This window comes from Micropterus dolomieu, linkage group LG21 (assembly GCF_021292245.1).
Source record: "Micropterus dolomieu isolate WLL.071019.BEF.003 ecotype Adirondacks linkage group LG21, ASM2129224v1, whole genome shotgun sequence".
NCBI lineage: Eukaryota > Metazoa > Chordata > Actinopteri > Centrarchiformes > Centrarchidae > Micropterus > Micropterus dolomieu.
The window spans coordinates 1527631-1543954 of NC_060170.1; the positions used below are offsets into that span (position 1 = coordinate 1527631).

Genomic DNA, 16324 nt, shown 5'->3' on the forward strand with positions numbered 1-16324 from the left:
CTCGACACCCTCTGCTACAATTATTGTTACTAGTCCTATTGTTATTATAATCATTAACATTACGATTGTTATCATTAACACTACTATACATATCTGTACCATTTTTCATTTAGTCTATAGCAACATCACCTTTACTGTCTGTACCTCTGTGTGTGTATATTGTGTAGGCTGCCTCCCTCCCCTCTCTCTCCTTCCATCCCTCTCTTTTTCTCTCTGTTCCTCTCTTGCTCTCTTTCTCTCTCTCCCTCTCTCTCCTTCACCCCCAACCGGTGGAGGCAGATGGCCGCCCACCCTGAGCCATGGTTCTGCTCGAGGTTTCTGCCTCTTAAAAGGAAGTTTTTCCTTGCCTCTGTCGCCTAGTGCTTGCTCTTGGTGGGAATTGTTGGGTTTCTGTAAATAACATCATAGAGTATGGTCTAGAATTATTCCGTTAAAAAACCAAATCAGAAAAACCAAAAAAAACAAGTAGTTTTTTTGTTTTTTCAGTTTTAAAACCAAGACGGAAAAATGCAAGAATGGTAAACAAAAACACTGATATCTGACATCGTTGTTTTACTGTTTTAAACCCAAAATGAACAAAGGAGCTGCGTTTTGTTTTATCTATGACCGTTGTTGTATCCCTACAACCCTTTTCTCACTCCCTGACTTGTGGAGGCATGGTCAAGACCCATCGGTGTCTGTTTGTAACGCACTGGGGATCCCTATAGCGTCATAGGTCAACACAGAAAAGACTGAGTAAGGACGTGGTTGGGGGGAAAGGAGGGCCAGAACCTATATATATATATTATATATATATATTATATATATTTTTATTTAATTTTATATAAGGCTATTTCTTTTCAGGTCACATTGCATCTCATATCAACTGTGGCGAATATGATTGTAGAAGTGAGCAAGTAAGCTACTTGTTTTGCAAGATCGTGTCAAGCTGGGTTCGAACTCACTAGAGCAAAAACATTTCCTTGTTGTGGCGCATTGCTTTGCCTAGGAACCACTCAAACACTCAAAAAATTCTCCAATTTTAGATTAAGTAAGTCAGCATCAAGGAAGCATTTTGTGCTGCTGGCTACCTGAGCGATCTAAGAAAATCAGAATATGTTTATCCAGGGTTTTTTCTGGAGGTTAGGGACGGTGCGAACTATGGGGGAGCCAGGGGGCACTTAAGCTCCTCTTAATAAGGCTCCCCTGAAAATATGATTTGTGATATTTTGGGGGGTCTCCGCTCCTGCAACCACCTCTCCCTCGCCCTGTATGCTCCAGCGTCCCGCTCCCACTCACAGACCTACAATGGTTTGTGTTGCCTGAGGAACTGGCGCACTGCAGACGGTCGGTGATCGTTACCTCTGCCTGGATGAAGTACAACGCTCCTGGTTTTACGCATTATCCATTTGCTACACGGAACTTTCAAAATTCTTCCATCTCACAAATAAAATAAATGTCAGGTCGAAACAGGTGGGTCGAAACAGAGAGGCTGCTGCAGCTGTTGTGTCTCCTTCCCACTAATTGTAGCAAAATGGCTACATATAATAATAAAAGGAATAAACAATGCCTGAAATTAGTTAATAAAGACATCTTTATTTGCCATTAAGTGCTTGTCCATACCGTGCTTTAATGTTGAGCTTTACTCCAAATGAGCCGAGTATGGTGTAGGCTATATATATTTAAATAATGACCGAAAATTAACCCGACCCTTTTAATCCGTGTATGATTCATTAATATACAGTTCGCTGAATTAACTAATAACAGTTCATGTTTGCTGCATGCCACTGGATGTACTGACAACTATGAATTAATTTGATACTGAAGAGATCTTAAAAGCCAGAGGATTCTCAGGCAACTTCTGAGGCGTTTCTCTTCCTGTCCCAGTTGCTATTGAGCTACAAACTGAACATTGAGCCTCTTGTTTTTCTAACTAAAAACACAATTATGTTCAAGCTCATCTTAATTACATTTAATCAGGCACCACCATCCCAAGTGTATCTGCTGCAGTTTCAGGACTGCAATCCTAGGACCAGAACTACATTTCTAGGACCCTTGTTTACTTTGATACTGCCAACTAGCTGTCTGGCTGGCTAGCCAGCTAGCTATGTTACTCTTTACAACCCCCTGAAGCCAATTACCCTTACCACAACCACCAAGTGTGTGCCTAAACTTAAGTTATTGATTATATTGTCGTGTTCTGTTGTGTTCTGCAATATACATGTCGACCGGCCGACGTCCTGGAAGGCAGGGTTAACCTCCTTCGGTGTTGCTGTGCGTTACCACCCCCACTCCACTAGATGCCGCTGTCGCAAAAGAACTACAGTCCTAGAACTGCGGTCCCAGAATTGCGGGGGTCCTGAAACTGCAGCTACATAATATTGGCACATTTACATCATCACTCCAGTGTTGATTATTTGTGGCTACCTGCCACTGTACCAAAGCTGACCGCCACATATTGATTTTTTCATTTTTTCGTTGATCGGAAGGTCGGCGGTTCAATCCCCGGCTCCTCCAGGCCGCACGTCGAAGTGTTCTTAGACAAGATAATGAACCCCGAATGGTAGTTTCTGTTTGAGCACTTAGGCTCAGTGTATGAATGTGTGTGACTGGTGAATGCAGATGTAGTGTAAAAGCGCTTTGAGTGGTCGAAAAGTCTAGAAAGGCGCTATACAAGTACAGAGCATTTACATAGACTAGTGAGCCACTATAGTAACATTATAGTGATAGCATATGAGAAAGAAATCTTTGTAATATAGTCATTTATAATAAAGTCATTACTGAGCACACTGTATGTGCCTTTAAGTGTGTAGTTTGGGTCTTCCAAGGCAGTGAACAGCCTCCATTCATAGGTTAATATGTTTATTAGAGATGACTATACAGTAACATGTCTATTTCTATAACTCGAGGCTCTGGGTGATGTTGCCATTCTCCCTGTAGGCAAAGCAGCTGGGGAAGATGCCGATATTTCCTGCACAATGTCCCTCCAACCACTCCTCATTAACTAAAGGAGGTGTGAGAGACAAACATAAAGATACAGTAAGACTAACATCTGAACAGAGAAGCCAATTAGAACATTTTAATGAAAGTGCCAGATGAAAACAGTTTCTATGATTCTACTGGTAAGCAAAGTAGGTTGACTTGCAGTGCCTCACCTTCACCCAGGATGTCAATGGTGTCTCCTTCGCTGAACTCCAGGTCCTCTGGGCCCTGAGCAGCGTAATCATACAGAGCCACCATCTGGTAGAGCATGATACGGTTGTGCAGGGGGTCCTCTTTCTGAAGTATAATGAGGGAACATTTTATTAGTATAGCTATATTTCCAAGGAACTGGATAAATACTGGGATTAGGAGGGCTCTGAACTGTATATTGTACTTTGTAAAAAAGAAAGGCCCACACCACCATTAAATATATTATTTTAACCCTCCACTTGCCTGCCCTACAATACCTGTCACAATAATGCATTAATGTTAAATGGAAAACAAAGAAAGTGGTGTGGACCTTGCCTCACAATATTGTTCCAGCCAATTAGCAACAGTTTAAATATCAACACTCCTACTGCAGAATCACTTACTCTCCTTTAAGGGTTTACAATCCCCCCTCATTGTTGCAGTGCACATGACCAAGTGTATGATGTTGGCTATTGCAATTGTATAGCAGGATGAAATAATAATTTGATTAACTACCTGGCAAGCAGGTGCGTGACTAGATTTGGAATGGTAAGGCCATATGGGGGTACAGGCTAAATGGAGAGCAAGTTAATCAGAAATTATAATAAGTTACTTTTTACTTATTTAAAAAGTAATATTATTATTTTACCTACTACTAGGTAGGCTAGCGTCTTGAAATGAATTGCACCTGACCTGCCATGCATTCACGTCAAAGATGGTGCATTCTAGTAACGCAGTAATGTGGCTTTACTTCGATTAGTGACTGTAATATTATTACTGTTTTGGAAATAGTAATCCTTTACAATACTAGTTAGTGGAAACACGTTACTGAGTAACTCATTGCTGCCCAACAGTGGTGGAGATTGGCCAGTGATCAGTGCAATGTTAAAGATGCAATGTTGTCTCAACTTCAAGTTTGTCGCCTTTCTTTTGTGATTGGGACACATATTCTTACTTATTTCAGACTCTTCATCCACTTACTATAAAAAACAGATTAGCACAGATTTAAAAATAGTAGGGGAAAAATCTGGCGAGAAGGCAACTGTGACCTACCAGACACAAATGTACTGCGTGTGAAGTTGTAAGATTAAATCCTCACCTGGCACCAAAGGGTGGCTCTGCCGGCCTCAGCCACCTCCTGCACAATGAGGCCTCGCTCCACCTCCCCATCCAGAGGTATCAGCACCCGGGAGCCATGTTGTTTATATCTAGTGAGTGAGTGAGTGAGTGAGTGGTAGCAGGGTAATACAGTAAATGGGAAATTGCAGGCATGGGGGCCAAATGGGTAGGCAGAGGGTAGTTGGAAAAAACAGCATTATTCAAGGACATCACAGATTACAAGCATCAAAGCATTATTATCAGCTCCTTCTTAACATATTTTTAGCTAGACACATTAGCTGTATTTCCATCAACGTTTTATAATGCGCACTTTCAAGTATCGCATTAGAAAAGGTTGATGGAAACTGCAAAATTCGAAAAATAAATCCTTAATTTCGCAAAGAAGTTTATATGCTCACTTGAGGTGGTTTTTGCCTTTGTCGAAAAAGAGTATGCGCTAAATGGGATAATGAGTTCTGACGTAGTGAACTTGTAACTCACGACTGATAAGCTGTTTCTGCTGTCGAAGTTCTGCATGCCTGAATTTCATGCACCTCGCGGCTGGAAACGCTCATTTGTGCTGAGAAAAGAGGTGGATGCAAATCTCGGCAGGAAGTCTTCATCATCTGTTCTGCCGAATTATGCACACACCTCTTTAAAGGTCCTTTTCAGAAACTTTGCTCCGCACACTGATCAAACGGGGTTATCACCACATATTTTTGCTGAATCTCAATGAATGCTGACATTTCAAAAGTACGCTTAAAATTCGCATGACAGTTAGATGGAAACATGGCTACTGACTGGTCCCATTGTTGCTTTTGTGATGTGTTCTTATTACATTATAATATTGTCTCAATCCCATTCTGCTGCTTTCTAGGACCCACAGGGTGAAACAGACAAAGAAAAGCATATTTCTTTCTGAAATTTAGCATCATAAATTGAAGGAAACAGAAGTGGGTTGGCAGTCTTGTGGTTACCTGAGGCGCAGATGAGACGCTGGCTGGCCCAATTTCTGTGCGATGCTTTCCTTTAAGTCATAATGCGATGTCTCCAGAGGAACAGACAGAGCAACAGTGTAAGTATAGTGGACCTTCACCACCACAGAGCCCGCCTCTGCTCCCTGAGCTTTACCAGTGTGCTAGGAACAAAAAGCAGAAATACACAAGTGAATGCAAGCTTTTATTGTTCTTTCAGTCAGTGTGAATCATTTACATGATTGTATAGGAATAGTTGCACTAGCATTACTAGTGCTAGCATTACTCCTGCCTCTACAATTCGTAGTATTATAGTACTTGTATTACTAGTACTAATAGGAATTGTAGTGCCAGCAGTGTCACAGTGGTTTCAAGCAAGGAATAGTAAAACACAAGGCAGTGGACCTAGTAGCAGACTTTAGTGGCAAATCAGGTTTAGAACAGTGGTTTTAATAAGAGTGAGGGTAGACAATTACACAGATGGGGAAAAAGACAGGAAAAAGACACATGAGGAAGGACACTTTCAAAATAAGACAGGAATTAACTAAACCAAGACCCAAAACCATGAAGTAGTAGTTCTCTGATTTTAGGAGCTGGAAGTTATTTCAGGTATTTTACAGGGATAGAGCCAGCCCAAATGGTTTTGGGGCCCTGAACAGAATTTCCCTGCCACAATGTACACCAGCATGAAACTCAGGATTACCACAGTCCCTTCTCCGAAAAGTACAAATATAAATTAAAGCTGCAAGCAGCGTTGGGCGGGCCCTCGCACGTGTAGTGCAACCGCGTTGCAGATTCTCAAGCTCTACCCGTGCAGCTGTGAATTTGCTACGCGGTTCGGACCCCGCACGAAGGTGTTATACGTCACTTCCTTTGTCCCTTTTGTGGCGCTGCAGAGCACTTGGCGTTATGACTACAGGTGGATATTGGCTTGTAGAAGTGTTTGGGGCTGGAAAGTTATGATGTACAGTTAAGTTAAAATGACTTCCTGTTTCATGGCGAAGCATGGAACTTCGCCACACCGCCAAGGATATGCCGTTAAAAGAAAACTTACAAGTTTTACAACATGACATCATCAATGTGTTTTCTGAGATAGTTTTGAAGTACATATAGCCAACCTGCAAGAAGTGGTTCATCACAGCATAAACGTAGCCACTTCAAAACGTTCAGCTATCTAGCTCCTCTCCTGTGGAACCAGGTTCTTGTTTGGGTTCGAGAGGCAGACACTATCTTCACATTTAAGAGTAGGCTTAAGACTTTCCTCTTTGATAAAGCTTATAGTTAGGGCTGGCTCAGGTGAGTCCTGAACCATCCCTTAGTGGGGCGGCTGTGGCTCAGGGAGTTAGAGTGGGTTGGTGGTTCAATCCCCGGCTCCCCCTGGTTGCGTGTCGAAGTGTCCTTGGGCAAGATACTGAACCCCGAATTGCCCCTGGCGGCTGTTCCGCCAGTGTATGAATGTGTGTGAATGTTAGTTTCGGTTTGAGCACTTAGGCTCAGTGTATGAATGTGTTTGACTGGTGAATGCAGATGTAGTGTAAAAGCGCTTTGAGTGGTCGAAAAGACTAGAAAGGCGCTATACAAGTACGGAGCATTTACATTTGGATATGCTGCTATAGGCCTAGACTGCCGGGGGATTTCCTATGATGCACTGAGCTCCTCTCTCCTCTACTTTCTCTCCCTCTGTATGCAACCTCATCCCATTATTGCATGTTACTAACACAACTTCTCCCCTTTCCGGTAGTCTTGTGCTTTCTCGTCCCTCTCCTCTCTCCTCCTATCACTTCCTGCAGGTTTTCTGGCTCTGGAGCTGTGGAGTCTGGATCTGTGGCTGCGGGTCACCTGCTGCACCCGTGTTCCTGCTCGACACCCTCTGCTACAACTATTGTTACTAGTCCTATTGTTATTATTGTTATTATAATCATTAACATTACGATTGTTTTCATTAACACTACTATAAATATCTGTACCATTTTTCATTTAGTCTATAGCAACATCACCTTTACTGTCTCTGTGTGGATATTGTGCAGGCTGCCTCCCTCCCCTCTCACTCTCCTTCCATCCCCCTCCCTCTTTCTCTGTTCTTCTCTTGCCCTCTCTCTCTCTCACCCCCCCAACCGGTTGAGGCAGATGGCCGCCCACCCTGAGCCATGGTTCTGCTCGAGGTTTCTGCCTCTTAAAAGGAAGTTTTTCCTTGCCTCTGTCGCCTAGTGCTGCTCTTGGTGGGAATTGTTGGGTTTCTGTAAATAACATCACAGAGTACGGTCTAGACCTGCTCTTTATGAAAAGCGCTGTGAGATAACTGTTGGGCTTCTGTAAATAACATCACAGAGTACGGTCTAGACCTGCTCTTTTATGAAAAGCGCCCTGAGATAACTGCTGTTGTGATTTGGTGCTATATAAATAAAACTTTTAATTGTCAATGGGTTTATAGTGCACAGCACAAATCTGTTTTGAGCATCATTCCAAGAGGCTTTTTGATACGTCTGGACATGATACATAATGCTGCGAATGGGGCTGCTTCGTTAAAAGTCATTTCCTGTTGCCAGCAGGTGGTGCTATGACCATGGGTGAATGTTGGCATGAACATGTGTTCAGGGCGGGACTCTTCTTAAACGTGTAAAATTTGATACAGATCTGATCATGTACAGTAAAGTTACAACTGTGTCATGGCAAAGCATGGCACTTCACCGCCACACCACTGCCAAGCCATTAACCGAAAATTCACCAGTTTTGAAACATGGCTTCATCAATGTGTTAAGGGTATCATTTCCTGTTGCCAGCAGGTGGCGCTGTGACTTTGAGTGAATATTGGCATATAGATGTGTTCAGGGCAGGACTCTTATAATGTATTCCATATTTGGTGCAGATGTGAGCATGTAGACTGAAGTTACAATAACTTACTGTTTTATGGCGAATCATCGATTTTGGACGCCACGTCACGGGCACGCTGTTCCAAAAACTCACCGTTTGCACAACTTTTAATCGTCAATGGGTTTAGAGTCGGTAGTAGTCGGTTGGACTAATTCTCTAGGAGTTCGTTAAAGTACAAAGTGTGTAAATCACCAAAAAGGACCATTAAATCCAAAATGGCCAACTTCCTGCTTAGTTTAGGCAATGGCTCCAAGAGGCTTTTTTGTGCCTAAGGGTTTAATATCCCTCCTCTCCTGTGATGGGGACTCAAGTTTGAGACTCAGACTCGTGTCGCACTTGAATTGAGACTCGTCCTCAAAAGACTTCAGACTTTACTTGGACTCAAGGTGCTGGACTTATGAACAGTGTTTATTTTTAGGCAATGAGCTGAGGTCATATTACCTACTTACATAACACATACTATGTATCTGCTGCACACGACCACACATGAGATGACAATAAATATGTTGACCGCCCCAGCATCTGCTGTGCCATTCATCATTGATTGTATTTAACAAGGCCCACACAAAAGAAGCGCTGAATGAAAATAGGTTAACCTCAGGTCAGTTAACATGTTTAGCTCAGCATTGGCTGTCTATCATTAGCTTGCTTCTTTCTTTAGCTACAACCTACAGAAGGTTAACTCTGACTGTCATTCGCTAGATGTTATGAAAAGATGACTGAGCATTTGTTTGCCTGCCAAACAAATGGTAGTCGATTAATATAATCATTTACATCCCGCTGGCTGCCATCACGTTAATTATTGCCTACAAACAGTTTACAGGTTTATTGTTGATCATGTAACGTTACAGTTTTATGTAGTATATGTATTTCAAAAATACAAATGTATCAAATATAAAAAGATATTTGGACCCAAACGAGCCTCTGAACAGCAGTGCTCAATTTATATTGTACACATAGGCCTACAGTAGGATGGCAGAACTTGCCCTATGCCAAGCTGTGTGTGTGAGTAGGCTACGCATTTCAGCTTACGAATGGTGTTTTGTGTTGGAAGTGTTTGTTGCACATTTAATGCCTTGATGATAGGGGTAGGGGACTCCCACTTTAAAGCCCTGTGGCTCAAAGCCAGCCATTTTCACCATCATGATGGATGATAGCTTTCTATCCAGAGCCAAAATATAGAAAAACATCTCTAGTCCTCTCCTTAGTTTCAGGTAGCCAAAGCCAAGCAGTGGTGGACAGTAACAAAGTAGTACTGTAGCTACTTAAGTACACAAGGTATTTGTACTGAACTTGAGTATTTTCTTTACATGCCACTTTCTACTTCTACTCCACCACATTTCAAAGGGAAATATTGTAATTTTACTTTATCTGACAGCTTCTGTTAGTAGTTAGGCTATTTTAAAAAAAAAAAGCTTTTTATACACAAAACGTCTGAAGAGTTTAAAAAATAGGATGTTTGATATAATTGAAATTACTTAACAGTTTATTGAAGTCCAGCTAGTAGAACTACATCAGTTAGGCTAATAGACAGAAATTGAATTGGCAACTGTTTTTTTATTAGTTATTTTTCATGTCAAAATGTTTTATGATTCCAGCTTCACAAGCATGAAGATTTGTTGCTTTTACTTTTGATTATTTTAATGTATTTTCAATCATTTTGAAGTTTGGACTGACAAAACAAGCATTGTGAAAGTCTCACTTAGGGCCCTGGGTAACTGTGACAACATTGCACACTATTTTCAGAATTTATTACAATCGATTAATGGAGAAAGTAATCAGCTGACTGAATGCTGACTGTATATGATAATGTGTGCAGTGTGTATATGGAAGCTCCTGAAGGCCTTGGTCAGTGTTTCAGGACTGTGAAACTTCATCAAGACTTCATTAACGTCACTAAGAAAAGTTCCCTGTACGCGTGTTCTACATGATGAATAAACTAATTACTTTTATTGAAGAAGCAACAGGTTGTCATGGTCTACTTATTATGGTCTGGAAGATATGTCAAAGCATCATGCTCATCCATTTGAAGTGAAATCTTCCCGAGTAAGTAATTGTCTTCTGGTTCCATGGACGTCTATTAGTTATTTCACACAAGAATACATTTTTTCAGGTCACTGTGGCATGCAGAGACACAAAAGAATATTTTTATCTATACGCTGACTTTCTCTGCCTCCTCTGAGCATCATAGTGACTTAATTGGGACACATCAGCATTCCCCCTGCTAAGCTCAACCTTACAAAGCAGTTTCTTCACAAGTCCACACAATCTTTCTATATTTAGATCAAGTATAAAGATATGGCGAGTGCATGTGTGTGTATGTCATGAGCTGGATGTGCGAGGAAAATAACTTTGATGTGATTTAATCTTTCAGCTCACACAGATGAATCTGGCTTTTCAGAGGGGTATATTACCTGGTCACTGGATGAGTTGGCTGTGTACTTGGGAGGCTCTGAGGCTGGCAGCACTGCATGGGTGGCAGTGTAGGATGGAGGTGGAGTGTCTGAGGTAAAATGTACTGCAGGGAAAATACAGTACAGGTACAGTTTGAGTACACACAGTACAAGCCTAATGGAATGTTAGACAAAGTAGATGTTCTCTGAGTCTGTTCCACTATGCTAATACAAAAAGCAAACAGCTGTGATTCTAAAGCCTACCATTACACCCCCACAGCTTTAAAGCTGGGGTAGGCCATTTATTTCAGAAGCATTTTTGTTATATTAGGAATCAATAAATCGAATGCTCTGCCACAAAAATGAAAGTGAAATGAAGGACTGGAATAAGCATCCCCAATAATTTAATTTGGTACAAATGAAATTATGTTTTGGTGGAGTGGCTTTGGAGCAAATTCAGTGCACATTCATTTAAAGTTAACATGACAAATATAGACACTGTATCAAGTGGATATCCCCCTCCCCCTCACTGTCAGCTTTGTGGATACGCTCCCAGCTCTCTCTTTTGCGCTGCCTGACATTTTGTTTGCAATTCTGACACAAATGTTTCTTTTGGGTGGGTTTTTCAGGGGTGCATCCCCGTTGGCTAGTGAGTGTTTGAGTTGTTTGAGACAGCTCAAACAGTCAATAGTTTTCAGCGAAGCTAAGCCTTGCAGACTGCATCGTAGGTCTGTTGGGGTCTGCAGGTCCCACAATGTTATTCTTCGAAGAGAAGGCAAATTACCACGTTTTTTTAACAAAAGCTATTATACACAAACACACAGCGTATAGGCTAACATTACTCAGGTAGCGATCGTTATAGATAACAATATGTGATGGTCTTTGATGGGTTTATAGATGGAAATCGGAAATAAAAATACAACTTTAAGTTGGCTATCAGGACAAGTGACAAGTCCCTGCCATAAAGTGTTGTATTTGAATTTCCTACAATAAAAAAAGAAAATCCATCGACCATAACAGATAAAGGACGTCGATCACCATGTAAGTTACCATTGGCTGTTAAGCCTTTTCTCTCTTATGCCATAACTTGCTCATATGTAACTGTTTTGAACTGTCAACAATAACTGAAACCCATATAGTTACTAGTCTCCTCAAATGGTCAAAGTTAGGATAATGTTTTCTCAATGTGACAACCATTTACATTATTTGGTGATTGGTACCCTATATGCCTTTTTGTAACTTTGGTAATGATGTAATTGTGTTGTCCACCTTTAGATGGCCTAAATTAAAGCAACGCGGTAAGAACGCACAGGTCAAAGACGCACTTTTTGTGTCCATTTTCGGAACACTGTAGTTTCACCACACCAGGCCACGTCAGTAACATCCGCCATCACATAATTACGTGGCCTAGAAAAGTGCAGTCAGATTCTCTTAGCCCAACGGTTGTCTTTTCCTAAGTCCTTATGAATTCTCCTTCACATCTTTCCTTGACCTCATGACGTTTTCCACCGAGGTCAAAAGTGGTTTGGAAAGGCTTTTTGACTTTTCGACCGCAACCATAGATGTAAAACTCTAAACTCCTGACTTATGGGTATGTGGCATTAGTGTTGTATCAAGACTGCCCAAACCGAGACCAAGTCAAGACCAAGACTTTTAAGTGGCTGAGACCAAATCGAGACCAAGACAGAAGGAGGGCGAGAGAGAGAGTCAAGACCAAGACCAGTTCCCCACATTACATGACATACAATAAAAACGAGAAGGTTGTGGAACGAGAGGGTTGTTTTCCATTTTTTGTTTCCCTATTTCCTAAATCCGCTTTTTTTATTTTTTCATTCAAAACAAATCTGTTGTCCACCAAGTACACAGCCTGACTGCATCCCTGGCTGTGTATGAAAAACCTGTGCCAGTCAGTTAGTTGGTGTTGTTACTGACATTTTCAATATATCACTGTCTCAGGAGAGGGTTCCTACCTGCTTCAAGACAGCCACCATCTTTCCTGTACCTAAACTTTCTGCAGTGTCTAGTCTGAACAACTTCTGTCCTGTGGCTCTCACCCCCATTCTAATGAAGTGCTTTGAGGAACTGGTTCTTGAGCACATAAAGAACATTCCAGCCAGCCTGGACACTCACCAGTTTGCTTTCAGGACCAACAGATGCCATCTCCACTACCCTCCACTCTAGTCCTAGCACTAGCCCTCACACACCTGGAGAAAAACAACACCTACATCAGAATGCTGTACTCTGAGCACTCTGGACTGGATATTGGACTTTTTCACAAAGAGACCCCAGATGGTTCAGATTGGAGTCCACACCTACTAACCTCTGAAGATCACTGGTACCCATCTACTGAGCATCAGTGTTAATAGTGAGGTGCCTATGCAGAGCCCAAAGTGCATTTCATTTTACAACCCTGTTGTAATATGACAATTACATTTTACTTTGTACCTTGAAATGCCAGGCAGTACACATAAAAAATATTGTTCTGACCCTGGAATGATCTGTTATGATACATAAGTGCTTGCTGCAGCAGATCAAATTAAAGAAGATGGAGAGGTGTTCCTCTTTAGAGATAACAGTGTAAGACCAAAGGAGTGTGATAAATTGTTACCCTGAGGAGAGGGTGCAGGGCTGGGCTGCGGCTTTGGGCGAGTGGGTGGCTTGAGTCCTGGTGGGAGGGGGATTCCACTGGGAACTCTCTGTGGAATATGACAAGACAGGAAGGTCAGTGAAACAGCTATTTATAATTTTTTACCCAAGAAAACAACATTGAATTTTTCTCCCAGCAGGAAACTTGTATCTTTTGTTAAAAAGAGCAGAATGATCTTTTAACTGTTCTGACTGACAGGCTATAACTATAGCTCATTTTGTCTTTTCCTTGACACAACAGTTTTGCTTCCTGGTCTTGGCGATGAAGCTTAATAATGCTCTGCTCAGCATGAGTCTAATTTTGAGCAAATTAAATATATTGGCCAAAGCATCATAAAGGGTATTATGACATGGACAAATACATTACATTCTCCTTTTTCCCTTTGGATGTCTTGACATCTGCAGATTCAAGCAGGGACATTGGAAGAAGTCCTCTCTGAAAAATAAAAGATATTGGCCTAAAGGTTAAGCGTGTAAGTTTCAGTGACATCTAGTGGCGAGGGTTGCAAATTGCAACAAATTGCAACAAATTGCAAAAAACCCCTCCTCACTCAGCACTGGTCTTGTTATCATAATGCTCTTAGCGGTAAAGTGTTTTCCACCAAGGCAGTAAAATGTTTAGCTTGCTGATCTTTCGTGCTGTACCGTTTTATTTCCAATAATAATAATAAGCTGATTGTCTCACCAACGTAACCAGCACATTTCTTTCCAGGTAGCAAAACCAAGACACACACTGGAGAATAATATTAAAATTACAATCCAACAAAATATTTTCTCTAGGGCAGTAAAAGTTTAGCTGGCTTATCTGACCTTCCATGCTGTAGGCTAATTAATCAGCTGAATGTCTCAGGAACATAAACGACACATTTATGTCCACATTGCAAAGTCAAAGCACTGAAGAATAAAGTTACATGAAATTACAATCTAACAGCAGTAAAATGTGAAGCTGGCTGATCTGAGCCTCTATGCTCTAAGTTACATTTTATTGTCTCACAAACGTAAGCGGCACATTTCTGTCGACGTAGCAAAGCCAAAACACACACTGGAGAATAATATTAATGAAATTACAATCCAACTATATATTTCACAACACTGACAGGGGAAAACACGTCACCAATCAAATAACAGTTTTCCTTTGCATCGCATCACTAATTTAATCACCTGTCCAGCAGAACAGATTCAGCACTGCTTTGAAAACATTTGTCCCATCAGAGCTTTCCATCTGGGAAAATCCACAACAATTATGTCCTTTATTTCTGTCTTCAGCTTGTGCTAAATAATATGTGTACTCCTCCATTTGTCCAAATTTCACTTCTCTTCTTACCTCTAATAAACCAGATGACTACTCAGAGACTGTTTAATATTATTAGTAATTCCTCTTCTTCTTCTTCGTACGCATTCAACGTAGTGAAGAACACTGCCAAAATTATACAAGAAGAAGAAGAAGAAGAACACAGTGACAAAGCGTGCTCTGTAGTGCTATTTGTCCGTTGTCGGCTACTGTAGAAACATGGATACACATACAAATACACAACACGGCGACATCCATGGAAGGTGGGACCCGCGGTTATGTAGATAGAAATGGCTCATTCATTATGTAAGGTCTCTTTACACCGCTTAAAACATAGTTATGGATCTTATATTGCATTTCTGTCAATAACTCATAATACACACTGGACCTTTATAGAGACACAGCTTTGTCACCCGCAGCCAGGGTCAGCAACACCAAATTCTCAGTATTGTGTCTGCGAATTTGAGGGTTTTAACAACCTGGAGAGGAATATTTGCATACAAATTACACAAGGTGGGTTCCCACCATAAAAATTAAAATAAATTTGACCTGCAACAGTTTATTGTCACACCATGTAAATGTTTTCAGCTTGTTGTGCTGCCCCTATGTGCCCACAAAATAACTAAATGCAGTCTCCAACCTTCTAATCTTATACGTAATTGTATCTAAGGCGTTTGAAAACACGAGAAGAGAAACAAGGATTTTTCAACTTCTCTCTCCTCTTACCTGTCCGTCATATATGACAGTTGCCATGCCATCCCTGTCTTCCTCGCCAAATAAAAACACCATGGCCCCTCCCGGCACGGTCAACTGTCCTGGGCCCCGAGCCATGTAAGGGGTCCGCACACGCATGTATCGAGAATCCCTAACAGGTGGTGAAAAGACAAAAGCAGCAGTCATATATCTACAAGAATTGTTTTACTATAACGTGTTGTTCAGTAGCAGTATTACAGTGCATAGAATCCATACTAAAAGTGTACATGCACACAAAAATGCAAAATATATATATATATATATATATCTCAGGAGCGGCCTTAAACATGTGGGGGCCCGTTTGAAGAGCTAATATGCCAGTGCTATTTTATTAGCTATAGTGGCCCTATAATATTTCAATAGTAATACTATGTAGATCTTTGTAGTACTCCTACATTATCTTAAAAAGTATCACTATAGTAAATAGTGTTTCTGTAGTTGTTTTAACACACTATAGAACACTCCTATAGTAGTACTATGATGATAAAGTAAACATAGATTATTACTCTAGTAACTTTCTATAGTGCATTAAAAAAAACCCAAAAGAAAACAAATAAAAAAAACAAAATAGTAATACTATATAAACAATACAGTATAACTAGTAATTTCCTGAAAAACAATAGTAATAATAGAGGAAATACTATAGTGATACTATATAAATATTAAAGCTGCAAGCAGCGTTGGGCGGGCCCTCGCACTTGTAGCGCGTCCGCGCGTGACTCGGCCGAGTTGCATATTCTGGAGCTCTGCCGGTGCGGCTGTGAATTTGTTACGCGGTTATGTCGCTGCATGAAGGTGTTATATGTCACTTCCTGTGTCCCCTATGTGGAGCTACATAGCACTTGCCGCTATGAATATAAATCGGTATTGACGTGTAGATGTCTGCGGGGTGGGACAGTTATCAAGCACGTAAAGTTTGTTTCAGATGTGAGCATGTACACTGAACAATAATGTACCCAAACAATAAAATACATTCCTTTTATATTTCCCTGCCTTGTTGTTTATGTGTACATACAGAGGAAGAATGTGAGAACAGCACACATTTCATCGTTACTGTGTGTTAGAGCATGGGAGAACAGTGGATACTTTTAATACAGCCCACACCCCTAATACTGTGTAACTATAACAAGTAGAGAACAGAAGAAAAA

The 16324-nt window shown here is 41.0% G+C and overlaps 1 protein-coding gene across 6 annotated transcripts in view; it reads right to left on the minus strand.

Moving 5' to 3' along the window:
• Positions 1-2823: 2823 nt before the first annotated feature.
• Positions 2824-16324, minus strand: part of LOC123960579 (NADPH oxidase activator 1-like) — a 49216-nt gene continuing 35715 nt past the window's right edge. For 4 of the 6 annotated variants that reach the window (XM_046035393.1, XM_046035394.1, XM_046035395.1 and 1 more), the window contains 8 exons: positions 15150-15288; positions 13500-13568; positions 13095-13182; positions 10508-10611; positions 5226-5386; positions 4250-4358; positions 3135-3258; positions 2826-2983 (listed from right to left, as the gene is read on the minus strand). In XM_046035393.1, the coding sequence (XP_045891349.1) occupies positions 2877-2983; positions 3135-3258; positions 4250-4358; positions 5226-5386; positions 10508-10611; positions 13095-13182; positions 13500-13568; positions 15150-15288 (901 nt within the window). In that variant the 3' untranslated portion in view covers positions 2826-2876. Of the gene's footprint in view, positions 2984-3134; positions 3259-4249; positions 4359-5225; positions 5387-10507; positions 10612-13094; positions 13183-13499; positions 13569-15149; positions 15289-16324 lie in introns of all 6 variants that reach the window. The other 2 variants (XM_046035398.1, XM_046035396.1) reach the window with 2 other exon arrangements.